The 20,356-nt window shown below is 51.3% G+C and overlaps 1 protein-coding gene across 1 annotated transcript in view; it reads right to left on the bottom strand.

Annotated features, from left to right (window-relative positions):
• The window catches only part of KDM2A (lysine demethylase 2A), a 51,823-nt gene that overhangs the window by 17,371 nt on the left and 14,096 nt on the right, over window positions 1-20,356 (bottom strand). The window contains 9 exon segments of the mRNA XM_037402548.1: window positions 537-663; window positions 1,915-2,030; window positions 3,826-3,979; window positions 6,307-6,400; window positions 6,986-7,092; window positions 8,745-8,923; window positions 9,287-9,333; window positions 10,729-10,807; window positions 12,040-12,178. Coding sequence (XP_037258445.1) covers window positions 537-663; window positions 1,915-2,030; window positions 3,826-3,979; window positions 6,307-6,400; window positions 6,986-7,092; window positions 8,745-8,923; window positions 9,287-9,333; window positions 10,729-10,807; window positions 12,040-12,178 — 1,042 coding nt within the window.

Below are 20,356 nucleotides of genomic sequence, written 5' to 3'. Positions count from 1 at the left end.
CGCTCCCCTGCATGCAACTTTGACAGCGCTTTAAACTCTGCGTTCAGGAAGACTCCAATCGGCAAGAAAGGATTACTGCCCTGAAGCCCACCGCAGTGGTTACTGCAACTTCCCTCCACTTTGATAAAGGCTCTGCATGCACCAGCAAGGCTGGGAACTTGTATGCTGGTTTTGCAGCTGCAAGGAACCTGACCTGTCACAGGGGTAAAGGATGAAGCAAAAGTCTGGCTAGTTTTGATTTATTGCTCAAAGAAATAAAATTGCACCTCCTTCGGCCCGTCTACAATGCCCTCCAACTGCTCAGTACAGCAAACAGCAAGAAGGGAGGAAATACCCAAAGAAACCACCCTGTGAAACTGAGGAAGCGATGGTCCCAAATTCTTCCCACGCAGCCCTCCTCTGCCCACCATGCTGACGAACCAGACAGCACCCCAGCAGGAGGGTGCGAAACCCCCACTTTGATATGGGTGAGGAAGGAAAAAGGCTGGAAAGGAAGGAAAAAGAAAAGGGCTGGACAGCCAGCGCAGGGGGCTTACCCATGCTGAGCGATTCCTTCTGGAAGTCCTTGGTCAGATGTGAGCGGCTGGTGATGCAGTAGACATAGCGCTCCAGCACATACCAACACATCTCGTAATAAAAGGGATAACGAAACTTATTTGGGACCTGCAAAAGAGGCAAGGGAAGGGGGTCTGCTGAGGCCTCCTCCATCACCAGGCTGCACAGAGATAGCTCTTACAACTGCTGCCTCAAACCAGACCGATCCCCTCCTGAGAGACAGGAAACGCATGTACATGTTTAACAGCATCATTCATGCTTCTGGCAGCCTGATGTAATTCTCCTCGCAGAAGGATATTATCACCAGGCAGAGCAAAAACCAGGCACTGCTCACTTGCAAGCCATTAACATTTCATTTTTCTTTGTTAGGGTTGCGGCTCTTCCCCCACAGACCTCCTTCTCGTTAGTACAAGAAAAAGTAGCAGATACCACAGAAGGTTTCAGCTGAACACAGTGGTTCAAGCCCTCTTCCCAAGCCCCAGCACAGGATCTGACAGCATTTGTATGGGTGGAGGGAAAGAGCTGGTCTCTTAAGAGAGGTGTTATCAGCACAGTTATTTAGCAGAGCACTGTCAGGACTCTGTCACATCACCATCAGCATTTCACATGCAGGCAGAAGATGCCCCTGACCCCACTGCCTGCCTCACACCTTCCTGAGGCTACACTGCCCAGGATGAAGCAGGCACACACTCCATCATCGTACGTCTCAGCTGCTCTGGATGACGGTGACAGATGAGTGCTAACCCACAGGTCCTGCCTGCTGCAGCACCCTGAACTGCTCTGGAGAGGCCAACAATCTGTCCAACACAGCCCAGGCGTGTCCTGAAGCTTGTCTGCAGCAGCTGAGCACTGCAGGACCCACGCCTCCACAGGAAGCAAGCGAAAACACCCACTGGCCAAGAGCATTCTCTGCCTGAGACCTCAGGAAGCCTGTAGTTTGTGTCATCTTAGACCACATCAAGGTCTCAGACCAACATCCAGCAGCAGCAGAAGGCAGCCAGGTATGGGAAGAGGCACGGATGCGCTCCCATGGGCATGTTGCTGCCTTCCTCATCAGGCAGCAAGGGGAGGCACCCATCACACTCACAGCAAGGCTTCCAGCCCCCTTGGAGCTTGGTGTCAGACCAGAGGCGGTACGGAGGAACATAAGCCTCAGTGCACACTGCAGGCTGTCCCTCTGCCCACATTGCTGCCTCTCCATTTAGCAGGCCAGGACATCTTGCTTACAGACAGCTGGAGTTTGAGCAATCTGTCACAGGGTGAGACCCAGCTTGCCTGCCTGCACACCTCTGCTCTTAGCTGTGCCCTCCACACCATGCTGGGAGGCCACGTCCTCCCAGCTCTCCCGCAGGTCCTTACCCGTGTGCGGTCTTCAATGCTGTAGATCCGGAGCTGCATAGGGATGTTGAAGCTGTGTAAGAAGTTGCCTCCAAAAACCAGCGTGTCCATGGGAGTGTACACAGCATGGATCCAACCTTGGAGAGAAAGCAGAGCTTGAAGAATCCTTCTGAGCAACTAGGTGAGGTCAAAGTCTCACAACTGACAGTCCCTACTATTTAAATTCCTTTGCAATTTCTTACAAACTGTGCTCTTCAGAGCAGGCCTGTCAAAACCCCACAACCTTCACGCTGCTCAGCTAAGCCCAACCTGACAGCTGCACCCTTAACCTGCATCAGGTTAGCTGCAAACACACAGACTAGCTACTGACCTCTTGTCACACTGGCCAGCCCCAGTAGCCACTGGGGGCTATGACAGGACCATAGAGATCCCAGCTCTTTGAAGAGGGCAGACAATGCTACGTAACAGCAACAATGTTCACCTCTCCTGAAGTGTCACTACTGAATTACTCAATATCCAGCTCACTTCACACTTAAATACACCTGTGGATCTGGCCTTGCATCCTCCCATGGTGGCACGTGTGCCAGTATCCACCTCATGCCCATAGCTTTTTGTCATCTTGGCGTCTCTGGAAAGTTGCTTCCTAATTGTGTTAGGCCTAAGAACACCAGCAACAAGGAAAACAGACTTCCAAAGTCTGTTCAACAATTAATCCACCCTCAAAGTAACTCAAATTCCAGCTCTGTTACCTCCAAGGCTAAGCAACCCAGCCACACCCAACATTTTGGGAATTCCAGCAGGGGGTTCCTTCAGGCAAGGCCACTCAATTCAGAAGTGTCAGTTGTGATAACAGGACTCAAATGAGTAACCTGTGCAACCCCTGATGTTTTCTGTTCCTGATCCTGCCTGAGCTATAACACAGCTTACTCCTGCACTGCTTCTGGGAGATGGAACGGCAGGTTACAGCAGCCTTTGATGTCTCAGTCTTATGGACACAATTTTTATGCAACAATTTTATTAGAAGCCTCCAAAGTGATGCAATAATCTTCCCCCTTACAAGGGAGTGTCCCCTAGTGCAAGCACATTTTACAGACATCCCAGGTCTCCATCCCTAAAAAGCTGTGAGTTAGTCCTTGCAAACAACCCACTTGAACTGCTTTTTCATATGCTGCATCTCTTCTGCCTTTGCTGTTTTCTAGCACAGCACTGTACTAACTGTGCATGCAGCACATTGCTGATGCCCTCCCATTATTCTGCTTGCTAAACCAAGTCAGGCTAAAGATTTACCTTAACACTTGAGAGCGCTCCCACTCCCAACCTCAAAATCTTCTTGCCCAAGCCCTCTGCAAAGCAGTTACATGCAAGTCTCTCTATGTTATTACCGCTTCCCAGCTCCCCACTGGATCGCATTGTTTTCCAACATCTGCTTCTAGCTATATGCTTTCCAGTTCTCCTATCTCCAGTACACACAGACTGTTTGAACATCTTTGTCATCTCCAAAGCAGTCACCTTGTTCCTTAAACTCACACACTGGCTCCCTTCCTTGCTTCCCCATTTGAACGTGAAACCTCCGCAGAGATTTCACAGGAGACCTGGGAAGCTGAGGAGCTGTGCTGCCTTAGGCCAGCCTCCGACCTCAACGTGCACTGCTCTGCATGTCAACATGACATGGGAAAGCCGCCTTTAATAACTGATCAAATGCGATGTGAGCCAGCCACAGCTTTCCTGTCACTTGGGCTGAATCCACAGTGCCATGACAGGCGTGTTTTGGGAGCTGGCAAGCAAGACTGAGCCACAGCAAATCTCCCTCTCCCAGTTACTCATGAGGGAGGAAGCTAACTCCTGCCTGTTCCAGCTTTGCTTGTGTCCCAGGAGTTTCAGTCTCTTGCCACCCTGGCAAAGGCCTGGATGCACCTGTCCACCCTGTGGTACCTGAGGGGATGACAAATGTGTAGCCCTGCTTGAGCTCGATGCGCTGGCACTCTGATACTCTGTCCCCAAGAAAAATGTCTCCCTGCTTCCCTGAGAGAAGCCAGTTTTCATAGAGCTCCAAGTTCTGGGGTGTAGGAGGAATCAGCCAGAAGATCTGCAAATAAAGACAACACATGTACATAAGCCATCCCACAATTAGCAGCTACTGACTATCCCCTACTTCTTCCAAACCTGCCCTGCTTCCTTTCCAGACATCTAAATCTCTTCCTCTCCCCACCCAGAGAGGATGCAAGTCTGCAGAAATCCCCAGTGAAGTGACCCATTTGAGTTCCACTTGAGAGGGCAAGCCGCTGAGCAAGGTCCTTCCTGACCTGATGCACTGAGCGCCACAGGCAGACTGAGCTTGGGATGCTTTGTAAGGTGTTACTTACACCAGTGCCAGGAGATACAGAGCTCCCCAAAGACACCAGAGTATTAGAGACAAAGGAGGTATTTACCTGCGTAATTCTGCCACATCAGTAAGAGCTACAACTGAACAAGAGATTTGCATCTCTGTGGCTCCATGCAATACAGGTGGCACGTAGATATCCATCCTCAGCTAGGTTGCTCAGACACTGTGAGCTCACCCTTTGGGGGAAGGCACTGGGGCCACAAACCATTGGAATCGCTGTGCAAGTCTGGCAGTTACATCTCCTTTGCAAGGAAAGGTGGGTAAAAAGCCCAGATTCTTCAGGTGGGGCAGTTTGCTGCGTTCCCTGAACCTAGTCTACATCAGCAGAGGAAGATGGGATGGAATTATTGCCCAGGACTTGTCCTGAAGAAGTGACAAGAGTTTTTTCCCCAGAGATCTGCCTTTGCTGACTGTGAAGGGAGCCCATCCAGCTGCCTTCAGCTGGCAGACCCCTTGCAGCAGTCCCAAGTGAAAGGGCTCCCTGAGGCTGTCCAAGGGTCCCTCAGGTGTCCAGCCACCACACGCAGCCCTTTTTACTCCCTGGCTCTTTGCTGAATTCAGCCTAGATGGCTGATGGTTTTTATCAGCGGCAGCGAGGTCACTAATTGCTCACAAGGGTGAAGTTCGGAGCTAGGTGCGTTTCACTAGGCAAGAGGTGGGACCTGCCTTTGGTAAATTCTGCGCTACAGGATACTTTCCTCCACATTACCTTTTCCTAACACTACTAAGCTGAGCTACTGCCAGATTTCGGTGCCCTGACTGCTTCAATTCAGATGTACTATGATAAGTCTTTCTGCATTGCCACCCTCCCTGAATAGCAGTGCAAAGTCTCCTTGACTACAGTAGAGCTGACAACTGCAGCTAGCAAAAGGTTGCACACAAGCTCTTCCATGCTGTTATAGCGGTAATGCTAACGCATAGACAGAGTCCTGTGACGACAGGCACATCCACCCAACAGCCATCAGATGGGAGGTCTTCCCAGCAAGGGCTTCATTCTGTCATGCTCTGAACGTGACTGTGCTCTCCAGAGCAGCAGAAGTGCTAGCTAGAGTGCCCGACTTAATTGTTCAAGTACTAGCTAGCTCTTCCAGCGACACAGCACCCAAATTATTACAAACCTGTTTTCTGAAAGTTTAGAGAACAAAGCAAACATCCCCACCTGTACAAACATCTCCACCGGCTGCAATTCACCCTCCCTAAGGGCAAGACTGGCACCTTCCCAGATACCCTTCCAGACAGATTTCTTCCAAGCCGGACCCCAGTGCAACACACGGCTGGGGTGACGGATGCTCGGCACAGGGAAATCCCTGCACAGCTGTAACTGGAAGCCACCCATCGGAGAAGCAGCGCTGCACTCGGATGAAGTTTGCAACCAAACTCAAACTTGACGGGGCATGGGGTTCAGTTTTGGTATCTTGGGCTGAGCTCAGCTACAGGCAGTGACTCCAGACACGCCGCTCAAATCTGATGCTGTTTCAGAGCTACTTCTCACCAGAAATCATTCAAGGGTTTTGCAGTAAAGACCTGTCATTAACCTTCAGTTCAAATGCTTCTGCTTTTGAAGTGACTTGACTTTTTAAGGTGACCCCTCAACACATCTGTTGGCTATTTAAAACCCTTGGACAGCTTAGCTTTGGGAGAGGCTCCTATTAGTCTTTGATTACCTTCCTTCCATTTGCTGCTGCTCCCAGCATGCTACTTGTACCCCACCAAGAGGTGATCAGCCATGTAGCCAAATGATCTCTCAAAAGCCCAAGGCACTAGATGAACTGGGCTCTTCTACTCTGTATCATTTATAGCCTTTTATAAGGTTGTCTCAGCATCACATCTACAGCATAGGTTTTGAGCTTGTGTCTGGTGGACCTCCGAGGGCCTGAACTACTTCAAAGAACCACAGATACACAAGTTTAGGCTGGTAAGACTTCAATTTGCTGTCTTAGGCCAGCATCTTTAAGGATCAACAAGCAAATAAACTAAAAGCCACTCTCCTAAAGCACCTGTGACTCTCCCAACAGGGACTGCCCTCCTACCTTTCCCCCTCGGTGGATGTGGTACCACACAGAAGTGCCACCGAAGTCCACGTGGAAATCTGTGTAGCAGCCCTTGACGCTCATCAGACAGTATCTGGCAGAAAACAAGGTGACAATAAGATCAAAGTGAGCAGTGATCCACGTTTTAGAGCAGATACAATATATCCAAAGGGAATGGGCTGCCCAAACCCAGGCCAAGGGCTCAGAGCAGTACCAGAAAACTACTGCAGTGCTAAGTGCTTTAGCTGCAGGGAGGTGGTGGTTTGCAGGAGAGCTCACTTTGCATTTATATCACATCCCCACAAAAAGGTCTAGTCCAGGGAAGAGGAGAGCTTTCATCCTCACACACCCGGCAGCTCTAGCAACCCCCACATCAGTGGTCTGGCCTGCAGGGCAGGATGGGCAATGCCTGGCAGCTCAGCTGACTCCAGATGTCTCGAGGTGGTGAGCACAAAGTGCAGCAAGCTCCTAGAAGCCATGTGACTACCCTTCCATGCAGTGCTCGGCAGGGGCTTAGATAGCCAGCTGCAGTGCCCTTACCAGTGTCACCCACTGAAATAACCAGGGAAACTGCTCCTCCTGCTTCCCCTTGGTAAAAACTGCTTCCCCCTGAGGCAGTTTTCTTGCAAGAGATGCTTTGCTGCCTGCCACCACTGGAACAGCCCAGGAAGTCACTTACTTCTGCACCTTTGGATACTGCATCTCCAGGATAGCGTTCGTAGACTCTGTCTGACTCTCCTTCAGGTGTCTGGGCCACATGTTATCAACCCAGTCAATCAAATCCACCTAGAGCAGAAAGGTGGGAGACATGAGCAGAGGAAGGGGCACAGTAACCCCTTTTGCTACCCCCAGGCTGTACTGGAAGCTCAAACACCCACTGCCTGCCTGGTAAGCCCACAGCTCACACCACCAGCTGGGCACCTGAGGGACACAGGGTTGCACTGGGGCCATGAAAGCCACTGCAGTGCTGCACAGAGACTGCCAGCCCACCCAGCTCAGAGCACACCCACAACAAATGGTGGGACCACAGAAGGGAAGCAAAGCCCTGGTGCTAGCTGAATGGCTGGGATACCCCCTTTTTGGCCCTCACACACCCAACAACCTTCCCAATGCTACTGGTGCAACCTCACACGTAAAGCACTTGGGACCAGCTGTTCTGACACCAGACGCTGTACAGGGAGCCTCTGAATTCACTACAGCAAGATCCCAAGCACAGTACCAGGATGCTGGTCATCTGTTTAGGGGCTAAGCAGGAACTGCTATGTACTGGGCTTACGAAAAACCCCCATACTGGGCAGCATCTGCTAGGGTGGGATTCAACTGGCCAAGCTTCAGGACAGCCAGAGCAGGCAGAGATGTCCAGGCTCCCTCTGCAGTAAACACAGAGAAGTGAATGGCCCTACAGGGCTGCCCCTTCCCCTCCACCGACTGCAGAGGGAGTTCAGGATGCCCAGCCCACCCAGCCCACCTTCCACAGTTCAGTAAGGGCAACGTTTCCCCTGGCCAAACAGCCTCCTGTCCCCTTTCCAGCATCCCTCCAGTCTTGGCCTTCTCTGCCCTCAGAGATTTCAGCACTTCACACCAGACACCCTCCCTCCCACGCTGCACAACCCTCTGGAGCTGTGTCTCAGCTGAACGCAGGGTTGCTTTCCTAACGGGACCACGGTTTCCAAACACCAAGGAAACCACAAAGCTCAGCCAGCATCCCGACTTTAGCTACTCTCTCACAAGGCAGCAAGCGGTGCTGAGCTCTGCTATCTGATTTAGGCCCTGCTGGAGTTTTACACCTGGCCATGTGTTATGGCAAGCCACTCCTGCCCTGCCCCTCTCTTTGGCCACAGCAGAGCTGATCGGTGCTGCAGGATGCAGGAGAGGGCCCTGCACCAAGCGCCATTGCAGCACAGAGCACAGCAGAGAGGGAAGGCAGGTCCAAGACCGAATGATAGCCAAAAGGTCGGGGCAGGCAGTGGAACCAGGTAACTGGGAGGGGCTGGAAGCCAGTGTCCCCATCCTGTCCCCAACACTCACTGTGGCTGAGCACTAATCTGACTTCTATTCAAACTCACGTGCTTGTTTAAACTCTGTGCCTGTTCATCACCAGCTAGCAGGAGCACGTTACTTCACTAAATATTCCTCAGCCAATCACTTCTATTTCTCTAATTGCTGACAGCTAGTGAACAAGCCAGATCTCTGCAGAATGACACCCCAGGGACTTGACCATGGTCACTATAGCCAAGGGATTCACGGGTCAGGCAGCCCCAGCCTGGACCTGAGATCAGCTACAGCAGATGACATCTCAGCCAGACACAGGATCAGCTCCCATGCATGTTACGAGCAGCCCCTCTCCTCCCGCAGTCAAGTGCCAGGCTGCACCTTGTCTAGGAGGACCACAAGTACAAGGGAAAGGACATCCCTGTGGAAGGAAGAGCCTTGCTCACCGTAGCAGGTCTCTGCACCAGGTTCTCCAGTTTGGTGTGGCTGAACTCCAGGCTGATGACGTTGTAAAGCTTCTCCCGCTCAGCCTCCGGTGTTTCATAGTAGCGTGCCCATTGTGCCATGGACATCTCAATATCCCTCTGTGTGTTCACATCCATGACATCCACCATCCGCCGGCTCCCTGCCAGAACAGACAGATGTCACTGGAACCACCCCTGTGCACAATGGACCACCCAGAGGACACACTCCAGGAGACATGAGATCTTTCCTCAAAGGACCCACCCACACAAGTGTGACATCTTGGCTTCTCCCATAACTTCATCTTCCACACCCACATCGAAGCAGAAGCTGCTTCAGGTCAAACTAGACTCAAGCAGGTTAAGAGCTGTGATCCACTGGGTAAGGACAGCTCAGGTTCAACCAGCTGCACACTGGGGGAGCCACAGAACCAGATCTCTCCCTTTGGTAAACCCGATGACTCTCGCCATTCCTCCCAGTCTGCCCAGGCTACAGCAGAGATGCACCGCGGTCCCTGGGCACTTACCAACACACAGCCGCACATCGTTCACGCTGAAGTCCGGATCTGGCATCCTGCAGGACAAACACCTTGCTAAAAAAAATCATGAAGCGCTTCTGGTTGCAGACCCTTCCCCACCTGTAACCCCAGTTACTGGCACCCTGAAGATACTACTGTGCTTCTTTTTGCCTCTCGGGTGTGGGTGAAGACTATGCAACTAGATCTCTGGGGGCACATGCTTGGGCTGAGACACTGGGCCCAACTTCTGGCTAGGGAAGCAGGCTTGGGACTAGGATATACCATCTCTAGAGCATGAGCCATTGTACAGTGCTTTCTGGCAAATGAGCAAGCAGGCCTTGAGCTAAGCAAGCCTAGCTCTCATCTTAAAGACCGCTCATGTAAGTTATCCCAATATAAAGGGCATAGCCAGACCAGTACAAGCAGTGTATTTCACTGATACAGCATAACTACTCTGTTTGTACTGGCATATTTATCTGTCCAAACACTGCTGTCACAGGCAGAATGAGCAGGCAGCCATTCAAGCAGCTCTTGATCCAGAGAAACAACCAAAAGCTCAGGAGAAACCCAGTTTCGCCCACACTGTAATCCTCAGTATCAAATCTCTGCCCTCCCAAGTCACCCAGCAGTAACAACTGAGCCTGGCACAATTTCCTATCCAATTCACCACAGTACAGTAGATCATGCACTGGATGAGATGTTGCCCATCCATTCACAGCCAGCTGAAGAACTCAGGAGCAGTGTTGCCAACACTGGCACTGAAAAAGTTTTCTAGGGCTAGTTTCTTCCACTAACCTTTGTGTTAATCAAACCTAAAAAACAGTGACCCAGCAGAAACACTGGATAAGATCAGGTGGTTTTTTTTTATTTTGTAAAAGACAGCTATAATGTTTTCATGTAGTATTACCTGCCTCCGAACTACATCTACCATCCCATAGCGTATTTATATGAACATCATAAAATGGCACTAAGTCTTGCATCAATAGAGGATTTCACTCAAAGCTGTAAACCTTAGTTGACTAACTGTAGCAAGAGAGACAGATGGTAGTTTAGAAGTAACCAAGTTGGGTAAATCAGGTTGGAATTCTGGAAAATGCCAGAAATCCTACAAATTGTTTGACACTCTGGCAAGAGATGCCTATATTACTAGGAAAGAAACCCAGCCAGATGTTGCATCAGAGCAGCAACGAGACTTTCCAGACATCTGGTTGAATTGTGATCACCCACAGCCAGTTCAGTCCTCTCATTTTAAGTCCAAACAGATTTGGAAGAACAGGGTAACTGAGGCAGGAGATACTTCTCACTGCATGGAAAGAACAGCGGGGATAGAATGCAGTCACACCAACTCGGCAGAGCACAGATCCAGCTACCAGGATCAGATCCCACACTGCGTGGAGAAAGGCAAAAAGTCGGGCCAGAGCCATTCACCACTCCGTGCCCCCAACACTTACTTTATCCCCAGGCCGTCAGAGCTCCTGAAGATGAGAGGGTCTCTCAGGCCGCCCCGCTGGATGTATTCAACTGTGAAGTCTGGTGCAGGGAGACAAGAAGGAGGAAGGTATTAGGGGAGACTCCTTCAGAGGACCACAGACAAAGCAAGGTTAGAAAGCATCTCTGGAGATCTCTAGTCCAACGCTGCTCCCAGCAAACTGACTTCAGGCTCAGATTAGGTTGTTCAGGGCCCTGTGCAGCTGAGACCTGCGAACATCCTCCTATCTCTGCAGCAAGGCTAGCCAGCGAAAGAAAGCCCTGTTCCTTGCTATTTCTACACTTCTTCAGAGGTCCTGAAACTCCTTTGCAACAGTTCTGTGACCAGCATGGTGCGTGCTGCTGACAAGCCTCAGACAGGCCCCCCCCCCCCCCAAGAGGCAGGGGAGTTTGTTCCAACAGGCTGCACCAGCCAGGGAAACAGCACTGGTTTTGGTCCTCACTTCCCTAAGCAGCTCACAGCCAAGCAAAAGATGCCTTGAAGAAATGCTCCTCCCTCACAGTAAATCCTCACGAGGCTTGCACTGGCATTGCAATGAAAAGACATCCCACTGAGCCATACGCGTGGTGAAAGAAAGGGGAGCGATCCCACACAGTCTTTGAATTAAGCATCTAGTAGACATGTGGCTGCAACTACAGGTGCTGACCCAGGCGAACCCTCTCGTTCCTGGCTGCCACGTGTCCCAGCAAGCCTTCACTGCTGCACTGGCTCATCGCTCTGCAGATCGAGCGGCTTTCATACCAGTTCCCACACACACTCTCTGCTACCAGTTCCCCTGGCCCAAGGGCTTAGCAGGCTTGACCACATCCTGCACCAATATGCCTCACGTTGCCTTCAGACTGCCCAAGGACCGCTGCAGGACTTGCAGGGGAGCAGGCAGAAATGACCCCGCCTGCTCTGCATCACTTGGATTATGCAAGTAAAGCGGTTCACAGCAGAGGAAAGCACAGAATTAGTGTGAACAGCAGACAGTTTTCTCAACTTTAGAGAAGGATGGAAAGTAAAAGGCAGCAAAATGCAGGACAGCAGGAAAGGATTTAATTAACACCACAACTGCCTTGTAACCGCCCTGCAAGTTGGCAGCCAGGGAGGCTTTGGGTGTAGTCAGATGACAAGAGCACTTCCAACTGCGATCAGCGTTAGCTTTCTATGAAAGGCTCGGGGAAAGGTCATCTAACACACCATGCCTCACTGCAGAAGCGGCCAGCCACAGCAGCTGTCTGGTTACTGACAGCAGTAGCATGCACTGTAGCACAGCAGTCCCAGGACAAACCTTTGCCTTCCATGAAGACCACGAAGGTGGAGTTAAACTTGTTGGTGGACAGTTTTTCCTCGAGGTCAAATGTCCTCTTCCCTTCAATTTCATCATCAGAGATGCCATCGTCCTCGTAACGCCGCCTCATCGTGCCACGCTGAGGAGAGAACAGACCAGGCAGGTAAGATTTATGGACCAGGAGGAACAACCAGCTTGCTTCCCAGAGCCTCATCCTGCCCTGGCACAGCTCTGCCAGGGCCTCGGGGAGCCACTGCCTGCAACAGGCTGTCCCTGGGAAGCCTACACGCTTCTCCTCCCAGGGAGGAGAGTTAGCAAGTTATATTACCCACTAGGTTTTTTGCCCAAAAAGCATCGCCGGTATCAGTTTTCAAAAGGGACACGGCAGAGAAGATCTGCTTAGGCAATGCCTGTCCTGGATCCAAAATACACCACTGAAACATCACATTTTCTCCTCCTATAACAAACAGATTTGTGCAAGTTGGGCTGTATGGGAGACAGATAATTCACTGCTAATGAGTGCTAACACAGAAACACTGGAGGAGGGGAGACAGTTCAGTGTAACTGGGGCAAAGAAACAAAGAATCAGTTCCCCGTTTTCACAGATGCATCAGTACTTTGCTGTGCTAGAGGTAAAGGCACTTGGAAATTTAAATCCCTGCCAGAAGGCCAAGTGATAAAAAAGAAGAGGTTTATGCTGAAGACAAGTCTCAAGTTTTCATATTTGGCCATGCCTGTACACAAAAGTTGATTTATTCCCTTGTTTGCATGTGGGGAAGTAACCCTTTTCTTAGATGATCTCGTAAGTACATCTGTACTGGGATTCCTGACAGACATCCTCTTCTAGCGTTGCCAGATCTGGAAGAAATTACTGTCCCCAGCTGTTAGCCACCCCTCCAGAAAGCAATCATGCTCTGGCAGAGCCATTCGTGGGAATGCTCCCTAAATCCCCTCAGATAAGTCAACCTGCTCTGAATTAGCCAAGCTGACTTCCCCCAATTAGGGATGCTCCCAATTCACACCAACTGTCGTGCCAGCAGACAGCCAGGGAGGGGACAGACAGGGCGGGAGGTGACACAGCACCTAGTGTCACATCTGGGTTGGGAAGCCAGCACCTGCCTGCAGCAGGGAGGCATCACAGCACTGGTACCAGGGTCCCAGCCCCAGCAACAACTCTGGTCCCAGCCCCAGCCCATGATGCTGAAGTTCACCACCAGCGAGGTGACCGGTGTGCACGTCTGTGCATCGCAGTCCCCGCATAACCTCCTCCCACGGCACACCTCTCACTGCCACAGCGCAGCGTGTTCCATAGCTCATTTCTGCCTTCTTTTAAGGTCTCCTGGCAAAGACAAAAGTGTCCCTTCCCAGGTGAGTTCGTACACCTCCGACTCCCCTCCCTGTGGCAACAAGCTGCTGCTCTCCCCAGAGCTCAGCACCGATGTGGACTTCACCCAGCGCCACCCTCTGCTCACTTCTGCCCTCCTCACCCAGCCCGCCAGGGTAAGGCTGGGTTTGCTGGACCACATCAAGTCTCAGGAGGTACAAGGCCACCTTCTGGTGATGGTGAAAGCCCTGGGGTGGGTGAGAGCTTCATGTTGCCCAGTGCAGCCAACCCTAGCCCTACCTGGCCTCACTCACCTTCCCATTAACCCCTGCCTTGCCTGCTCCCCCAGCCCATCAGACCCTACAATAGCTGAATCAAACACATCTGGGATGTTTTCCAGTAAGTTACATCCTGGTATGAGCCACCCATCAGTCTGATCACTACAGTGCTTTGATGACTCCCTCATACAGACACATGGCTTGAAAGATACTTTTTAAACTGATCAGTTCGACCAGTGCTGGAGCACATGGGGATGGCTCCTTTGGAAAAGGAAAACCTGTAACTTCAGCCTCACAATTTCAAGAAGGCTGGTCAATTCCCAAATAGTTTCCTTGCTGTCAAGGCAGAGAAGCTTACCTCTCCCTACTGTTAACACCTCACTAACTTTGCTCAGCTTTCCAACCCCCCTCCCACAAACTTGGATGCAACAGGGGCACCAAACACCTCATCTGCAAAGCAGGAACAACAAGAAAGAGCCTTCAGTATCCCAAAACCCAAAGTTCTCCAAGGGCCTGTCCGAACGGCCTCAACATTGAAGTGTTCTGGAGAAAAAGAAAAAAAAAAAAAAACAAAAAAAGGGCTGTGAGTTTGCAGTCTTGCATTAAGCCACCCATACACATGGACAGCAAGCAGGAATACTTTCTTCCACTGTTTTTAAATACATAAAGGTAAAACTCACTTTACTTACAGGTTTGTTTTGTTTTGTTTTTTGCAGGTTTTTTTTGTTTTGTTTTCTTTCACACTTTGAAAAACACACAACCATGCATTAAAAAAAGACAAATTGAGATGCCACCATCAGAAGCCAAGCAGCATATTCCTGGGGAACACCTGGAACGTCATACTGCTGGGGCTGGACTGCACAGCACCGTGCTGGCTGGGAACAGCTGCCAGGCACTATGGCCACAACATCCTACTGGTCCCAGCACAAATCCAGAGGCTGCAGCTCCCTAACCTTCTTTAAACTGAGATAAAGATCTTTCAAGGAGATGCACCAGAGCTTTAAGTTAAGAGATGGAGAGGCACTACTGGGAGAAGGGTTCCCGGCTGTGCTCTATTGGGGTGAACCCACCATACAGAGCGCTTTCCCTTAAAAATCACCGCATCAGTTAATGCTGTCTGATGCTCATTTTTAAAATGAGGACACAGCGCAGAGGGAGCCTGCTCTGTAAGGGCTTTAGGGACACATGAGACAGCCTCACGCTCAGCTTTTGCTGAACCCCCCCCATGTTTGAGGAAAGGCTCATTTCAAAGGCAGCACACACACCCAACAGGCACACATTCCAGCAGGCTGGCCCAGCAGGCTTCGGGGAGCGTCACTCCGGTGCTTCTTCTGAAAACCAAGAGCTGACCAAGGCCCAGGCCCGGCTTCCAGCTCCTAGGAAGAACGCAGCCTCTCCCCAGGCAAAACCTCATGTCTCGCCTCCATACTGGTGGTCTGAAACAGTCCCAAACAGCTGCTGGGAAGGGGTGGCCCTGGCAGGGCTGCACTGCCAGACACCCATGGTGAGAAAGGATGGAGCAGGTACACTGCTGTTTGCAGAGGACCTTGTTTGGGTGCCTTGGACATAGGCAGAGCCCTCTGTGGGACAGGACATTGCACAACCAGCTCCCACACCTCTCAGCTCCTGTTAACCTGTGGGAGAACCTTGCTGAACTCATGCACAGCATGCACAAGCAGCAGCAAGGCACTCATTTCTGGGTCCCAGAGCACCCGCTCTCCTCCCCAGCGCCAAGCAGACCAGCTCAGCCCTGGCTTCAGGGGACACTGCTCGCTGCTGCGCTTGCCCGGGCTGGGGAAGGAGAGCCCCAACAAAACACAGTTAGAGGTCTGCCAGGCAGGATGCAAACCCAGGGCTTTCCTGGTTGGCCAGCAGGTCAGTCCAACAGAAGACACTAGCCCAGCTGATTCCAGCTCCACTTACACTCACAGACCCTTCCTCACCTTCACTGGAGGCAAAGGAGGAGCCCGAACAGCTCCATGTGCTGGACAACTACAATTCCTACCCCAGAATCATTTCAAATCACTTCTGCCCTGAACAGTATGGAGAGAGGCTTAGGTCATATGGGCAAACATGCCAAGGAAACTGGATTTGTAGCTTCCCCTTTATATTTCTCCACTTCCAGAAAAAGAAGTGGTGGTCACGGTGCTTCCTTGTGCTTGCTTGGACCCTTAGCTGTACCCTGTCCAGCTGAAACGTCTCAAATCCGCTCTGTGATGCTGTCTGACATCAGCTGCCCGTTGTGGTTCCCGCTGAGACGCCTTTGGCTACTGTTGTAAGGACAGCAGCTACAGGAGACTGAAGACTATTTTTGCAGTTACCTTATTCCTTACTAAATCACACCAGGGAAGCTCAAGGCACACCTAGTCTAGGCAAGCAGGCTAATAATCTTCCAGCACAACTAGCTTTTCTCTTACCCCCGTTCCCAGGCAGGCCTCCTAGGACTGCTGGCCCCAGCAGGTAGTTCTTTGGCATCTATTAGAGGACGTACATAATGAAGCAGAGGGTGCTGGGCCCTGCAGTCCATGGCTCTCGCCTGCTTTGGCATCAGGCGGGGGGTGGCACGCTGCAGCACCAGGCTGTGGTCTGCGTTTTGACCTGTTCCCTTACTCCAGACACTCACTTTAGTTGGCAGATTTTGGGAAAAAGTGTCTCTCTTGCCTTCGCTGGATACAAAACCTGGTGAGATAAGATCTGGCACGCTAAATACTGGCAAGAAGAGACTATATCCAAACTAGTCTCTTATTAACTTGTATTTGGCTCCCAGGCTGGAAGCCTGAACAGTATTTCAAGCCTCCTAGTTAAGCTACACAACAGGGGTTACTGCATGGGGTTGAAACTCAGGTGTGTGTCCCCTTGACCATGAACCTCCCACCTCAGAAGACTGGGGCTGGCACGCAGCTCCAGCCACAGCCCTGTTTCAAGCTGACATCCCTCACAGTAAAGAGCAGCGCAGGCCAGCTGACAGCACTTGTCCAAGGACACCAGCAGCCTGAAAAAACTAGCAGCAAGGTACAGCGCACATGCCCTGTGCAGGCAGATAACCAGCATACTGGGAAAACCCCTCTTCTGCTGTCACCTCACCAGGATCCTGCTGTCTGGTTGACATGCTCAGATTTTTTTTATCCCGGTGGAACGTCAGATGGCGTTAGCTGGCTTGCTCCTAAGCACTCTACTACAGCTACTAACAGCACAGGAAAGACAGGTGACATGCAGAAGTTTTACATGTTTTAAGGATAACTACAGCAGAGCTGAATAAGCACCCTTGGGAGCCTCCCCTAGACCAACACCGCCACAGCCACGCAGCCAAGTACTAACCCAGCAAAAGCTCAGGCTGACAGCTCTATCTAACATTTCCTTCTGGAGTGGACACAGTTACTGCCCTGCTAGACTGCATGCCACATCAGGCATTGTCCGTCCTTCTGGAAGTGGCACCAAGCCAGGCCAGGCTCTGGATTGTGTAGGCCAGCTAATTTAAGAGAAACGCGATTACGTGGCCAGGCCTGATCCAGATCCCACTGGTGCCGTAGGTGGATGCTGCACTCATGCTGGGGGTACATGGTCCCACCAGGACCGAACAGTCCAGGCTGAGCTAGGGTTAAACTGCTGGAGATGCTATGCAGAGGAGCTCCTGCTCCCATCCCCACCCACCCACTCCCTCCCCGTGCCCCATCGCTGCAGTGCCAGCTCTAGCGCCCAGTCAGTCATTCCAGTTTGCCATTTGGGCCACAAGATCGCTTTGTGTTGGCTAATCCTCAGCATAAATTACAGCTTGAGGACAGATCCTGCTCCCATCTGACGTGAATGCACAGCAAATGATCTGGTCACTCACTAATAAACTGGGAGGCTTTATGACCGAAGAAACACAACACATTTCAGAGGATGTCACTCTGCCAGCCCAACCTGCTGTGGTCTCACATTCCATGAAATAGCAGTAATACAAACTTCACTTTATTCCAGTTAGATCCATCCATGGATCTGCACTGCGGGATCAGAGAACCGTTCCGACTCCTTTTCCTCATCTCGTTCACGTTGCAGAGGTGCAAACACCAGGCAACGGGCAGAAACACCTTAAACTCAAATCCCTTTGCAATGGGGAAACAGGGATGTGGAACACAGAAAGGGGACCATCTCCTCCTCCAGCTGAGCAAATTCCAAACTCTTGGTATCATCAGCAAAGCATGGCCACAAAACCCCCTCCATACCCCTAGCCAGATCAGCTTTGCTCGTTCCTGTGGGCAGGGAAGAGTCTGGCCTCCTAATCTGCACAGCACGTAGAGCAGGATCCCAGTCATGGCTGAGGACCCAAAGCGCTGCCACAATACAAATAGCTCCCATCAGTTATACAACGCCGCTCGTGTACTCGGCCGGGGCCACAGCGCTTTCATGTCATTGTTGTCTTGGGAGGGTGGGGAAAAACAGTATTTCAGTGCACGCAGAGCAGACAGGAAGAAGGAAAGGCTTCTGCCCTTCCAAGCGTGTGCTTTGGGAGAGGCAGCATCTGCTGGGACTTTGGGAAAATCTCTGCAGCAGAGGTTTTTCCCTCCTGGAGTCTGCAGCTTCCTCACAGCAGTTACACAAACCACAGTTCCCTAACTCCCCAAATCGGGTCTCCATACGAGGACACATGTGGTCAGTGTACAAGCCTAGGGCTCGTGCAGAGACTACAAGACCCACTTGTTCTCTGATGTGCTTTGATCCTCACCTGCCATGCAGCAAAATGCTGCCTGGTTAAATAACTGGCTACAGGCGATACCCGCAAAGGGCAAGAGAAGTGCAAAGGCATGACACCTCACCTTCCCACTGGCACGCACTTTGTGAGAGCTGCGCAAACCCTACAGCACAAAGTTTGATCTCTTCCCGGGAAGATGGTTACCTTTGTCCCACAGCTGGTGCCAGGGCTGGGTTGTGGCCGAGTATCCCTTCCCAGCAGATTGCTACAGCCCTCCTAACTTTTTCCTGCTTCTTGGTGCAACCCCATCCAGGCAGGTCTTGCCAGAGCACAGCAACAAGTCACAGCCCTGGGCTCTTAGAAGACGACTGCTTCGTCCCAGGGGTGGCTCTGCTACTGGGAGTTTTTCCAGTGTCAACTGTCAGTTCAGTCAGGGACGTGCGACTTCCAAAAAGGACATCAGCAGCCACCCCCAAAACTGCCATCGCGAGAATGGCCCAGATGAGGCTCAGCCCCAGTGAAGTGAGGGGTAAGAGTCAGGCACATTACATATATCTCTGTCAGCCAACCTCAGTGGTCAGCATTAAGCAGCAGTATTTAAATATTGCTTTTTTCCAGCTTTGTGACCTGTGTTAGGATTCAGGCATTTTTCATCCTGATGAGAATTTTACTAAGAAAGAACTGACAAGCAGTCCAAAGCCTTTCTCTCTGTGTCAGGCAGGGTCAAGATAAAGGCAGTTTATTCATCCTCCAGCACCAGACAGCTAGCAATTCTCATCTAAGATAGCTGTCCTTCACCATTTCTTTCTGGCCCTCTTGGGTACCATTTAATTAATGTAGGAAATAGGAAGCATGAATATTAATCCTGCAGACAGCTCCAGTACTATCCCTTCTATTCTGATCCTTTCACCTGCAGTCTCCTCCTCTCGGGGATGCCAGGGGAAGCGCCTCATGCTGTTCAGTGGTGGTACTCTTCACAACCCTTCCTTGGACACCTCTCTCCATCAACAAACGCTGCCTTGATGGAGCACAACTACCTCTAATGGCAGAGGAACTGACAGTCAGCTGAAGAGAACCAGAAGACTACTCTCCTGTGGGGTAGGGTTTTTTTTTTCCTGAGAGAAGAACGAGTACAAGGTCACATTTGAAATAAGAACAAGCCGTCCTTTCGCTGGAAGAGCCTCACATATTTACAGAGTGAAACCAACAAACACCGCAGTATTTTAGTTACTTCCTGTCCTGCCTGCTGCCATTCCCTCCCTGATCTCCCAACATCTCCATCTCCCAGTTCCCGGGAAACCTCCTGCTGTGCCACAGCTCCTTCCACTTCAGGAGGCCAGAACACCCATCACTTTTCCTCTCTTTATGCTTCCTCCCCTCTACCTGATGTCTCCACAGCAGCATGCCTGATTTGAACCCTCCCACAACCCTCCCTTATACTTTCAGAGGAAAGACGCTAAGAACGCCATCAAGTTTCACTCCCTGAATTCCCTCCTTCCAAAGTGCCCTTCCTGCAGGTATCGTACCTTCTACCTGGCTCCCAGTGTCCATATAGAACAATGTGACTTACCAGTGGATCTTGCGTTTGCCACCGAGCTTCCGCACCGGGTGCCCCCAAGCCACCCAGCCCTTCGCAGGGTTACTTTGCCGAAACGCAGCCAAATCGGTAATAAATTACAAGCTCAACTCTCCTCAGTTTATGAATCTACCTGCTCGCATACTTGCACAGCACACAAGTATGGCTCTTGTCTAGGTAAGTCCAGACCTTTGACAACCAGACTTGTTGACGGGTGTTTTTATCTCGAGTGAGTACCTGCGGCACATGGCAGCATCCAGCATTCAGCCTCCGAGACACAGTGCTGAGAACTGTCAGCAATCAACAGCCACCACACAAAGGTCACGTGTGATCTGTCAGGTTGGCGGGAAAGGGTCCCGCGTCTCTGGGAAGGCACAAGGCAAAGGCAACCCCTGGCAGGAGGACAGACAAGCACGGAAGCAGCAAGGCTGCCATCGGACAGACCCAGAGCGGAGCAGGTGCCAATG

Source organism: Falco rusticolus, chromosome 10, assembly GCF_015220075.1.
Source record: "Falco rusticolus isolate bFalRus1 chromosome 10, bFalRus1.pri, whole genome shotgun sequence".
In the NCBI taxonomy this organism is placed as follows: Eukaryota; Metazoa; Chordata; class Aves; order Falconiformes; family Falconidae; genus Falco; species Falco rusticolus.
Note: the sequence above shows the minus strand (reverse complement) of the source record. Positions and strands in the feature narration are given on the sequence as shown.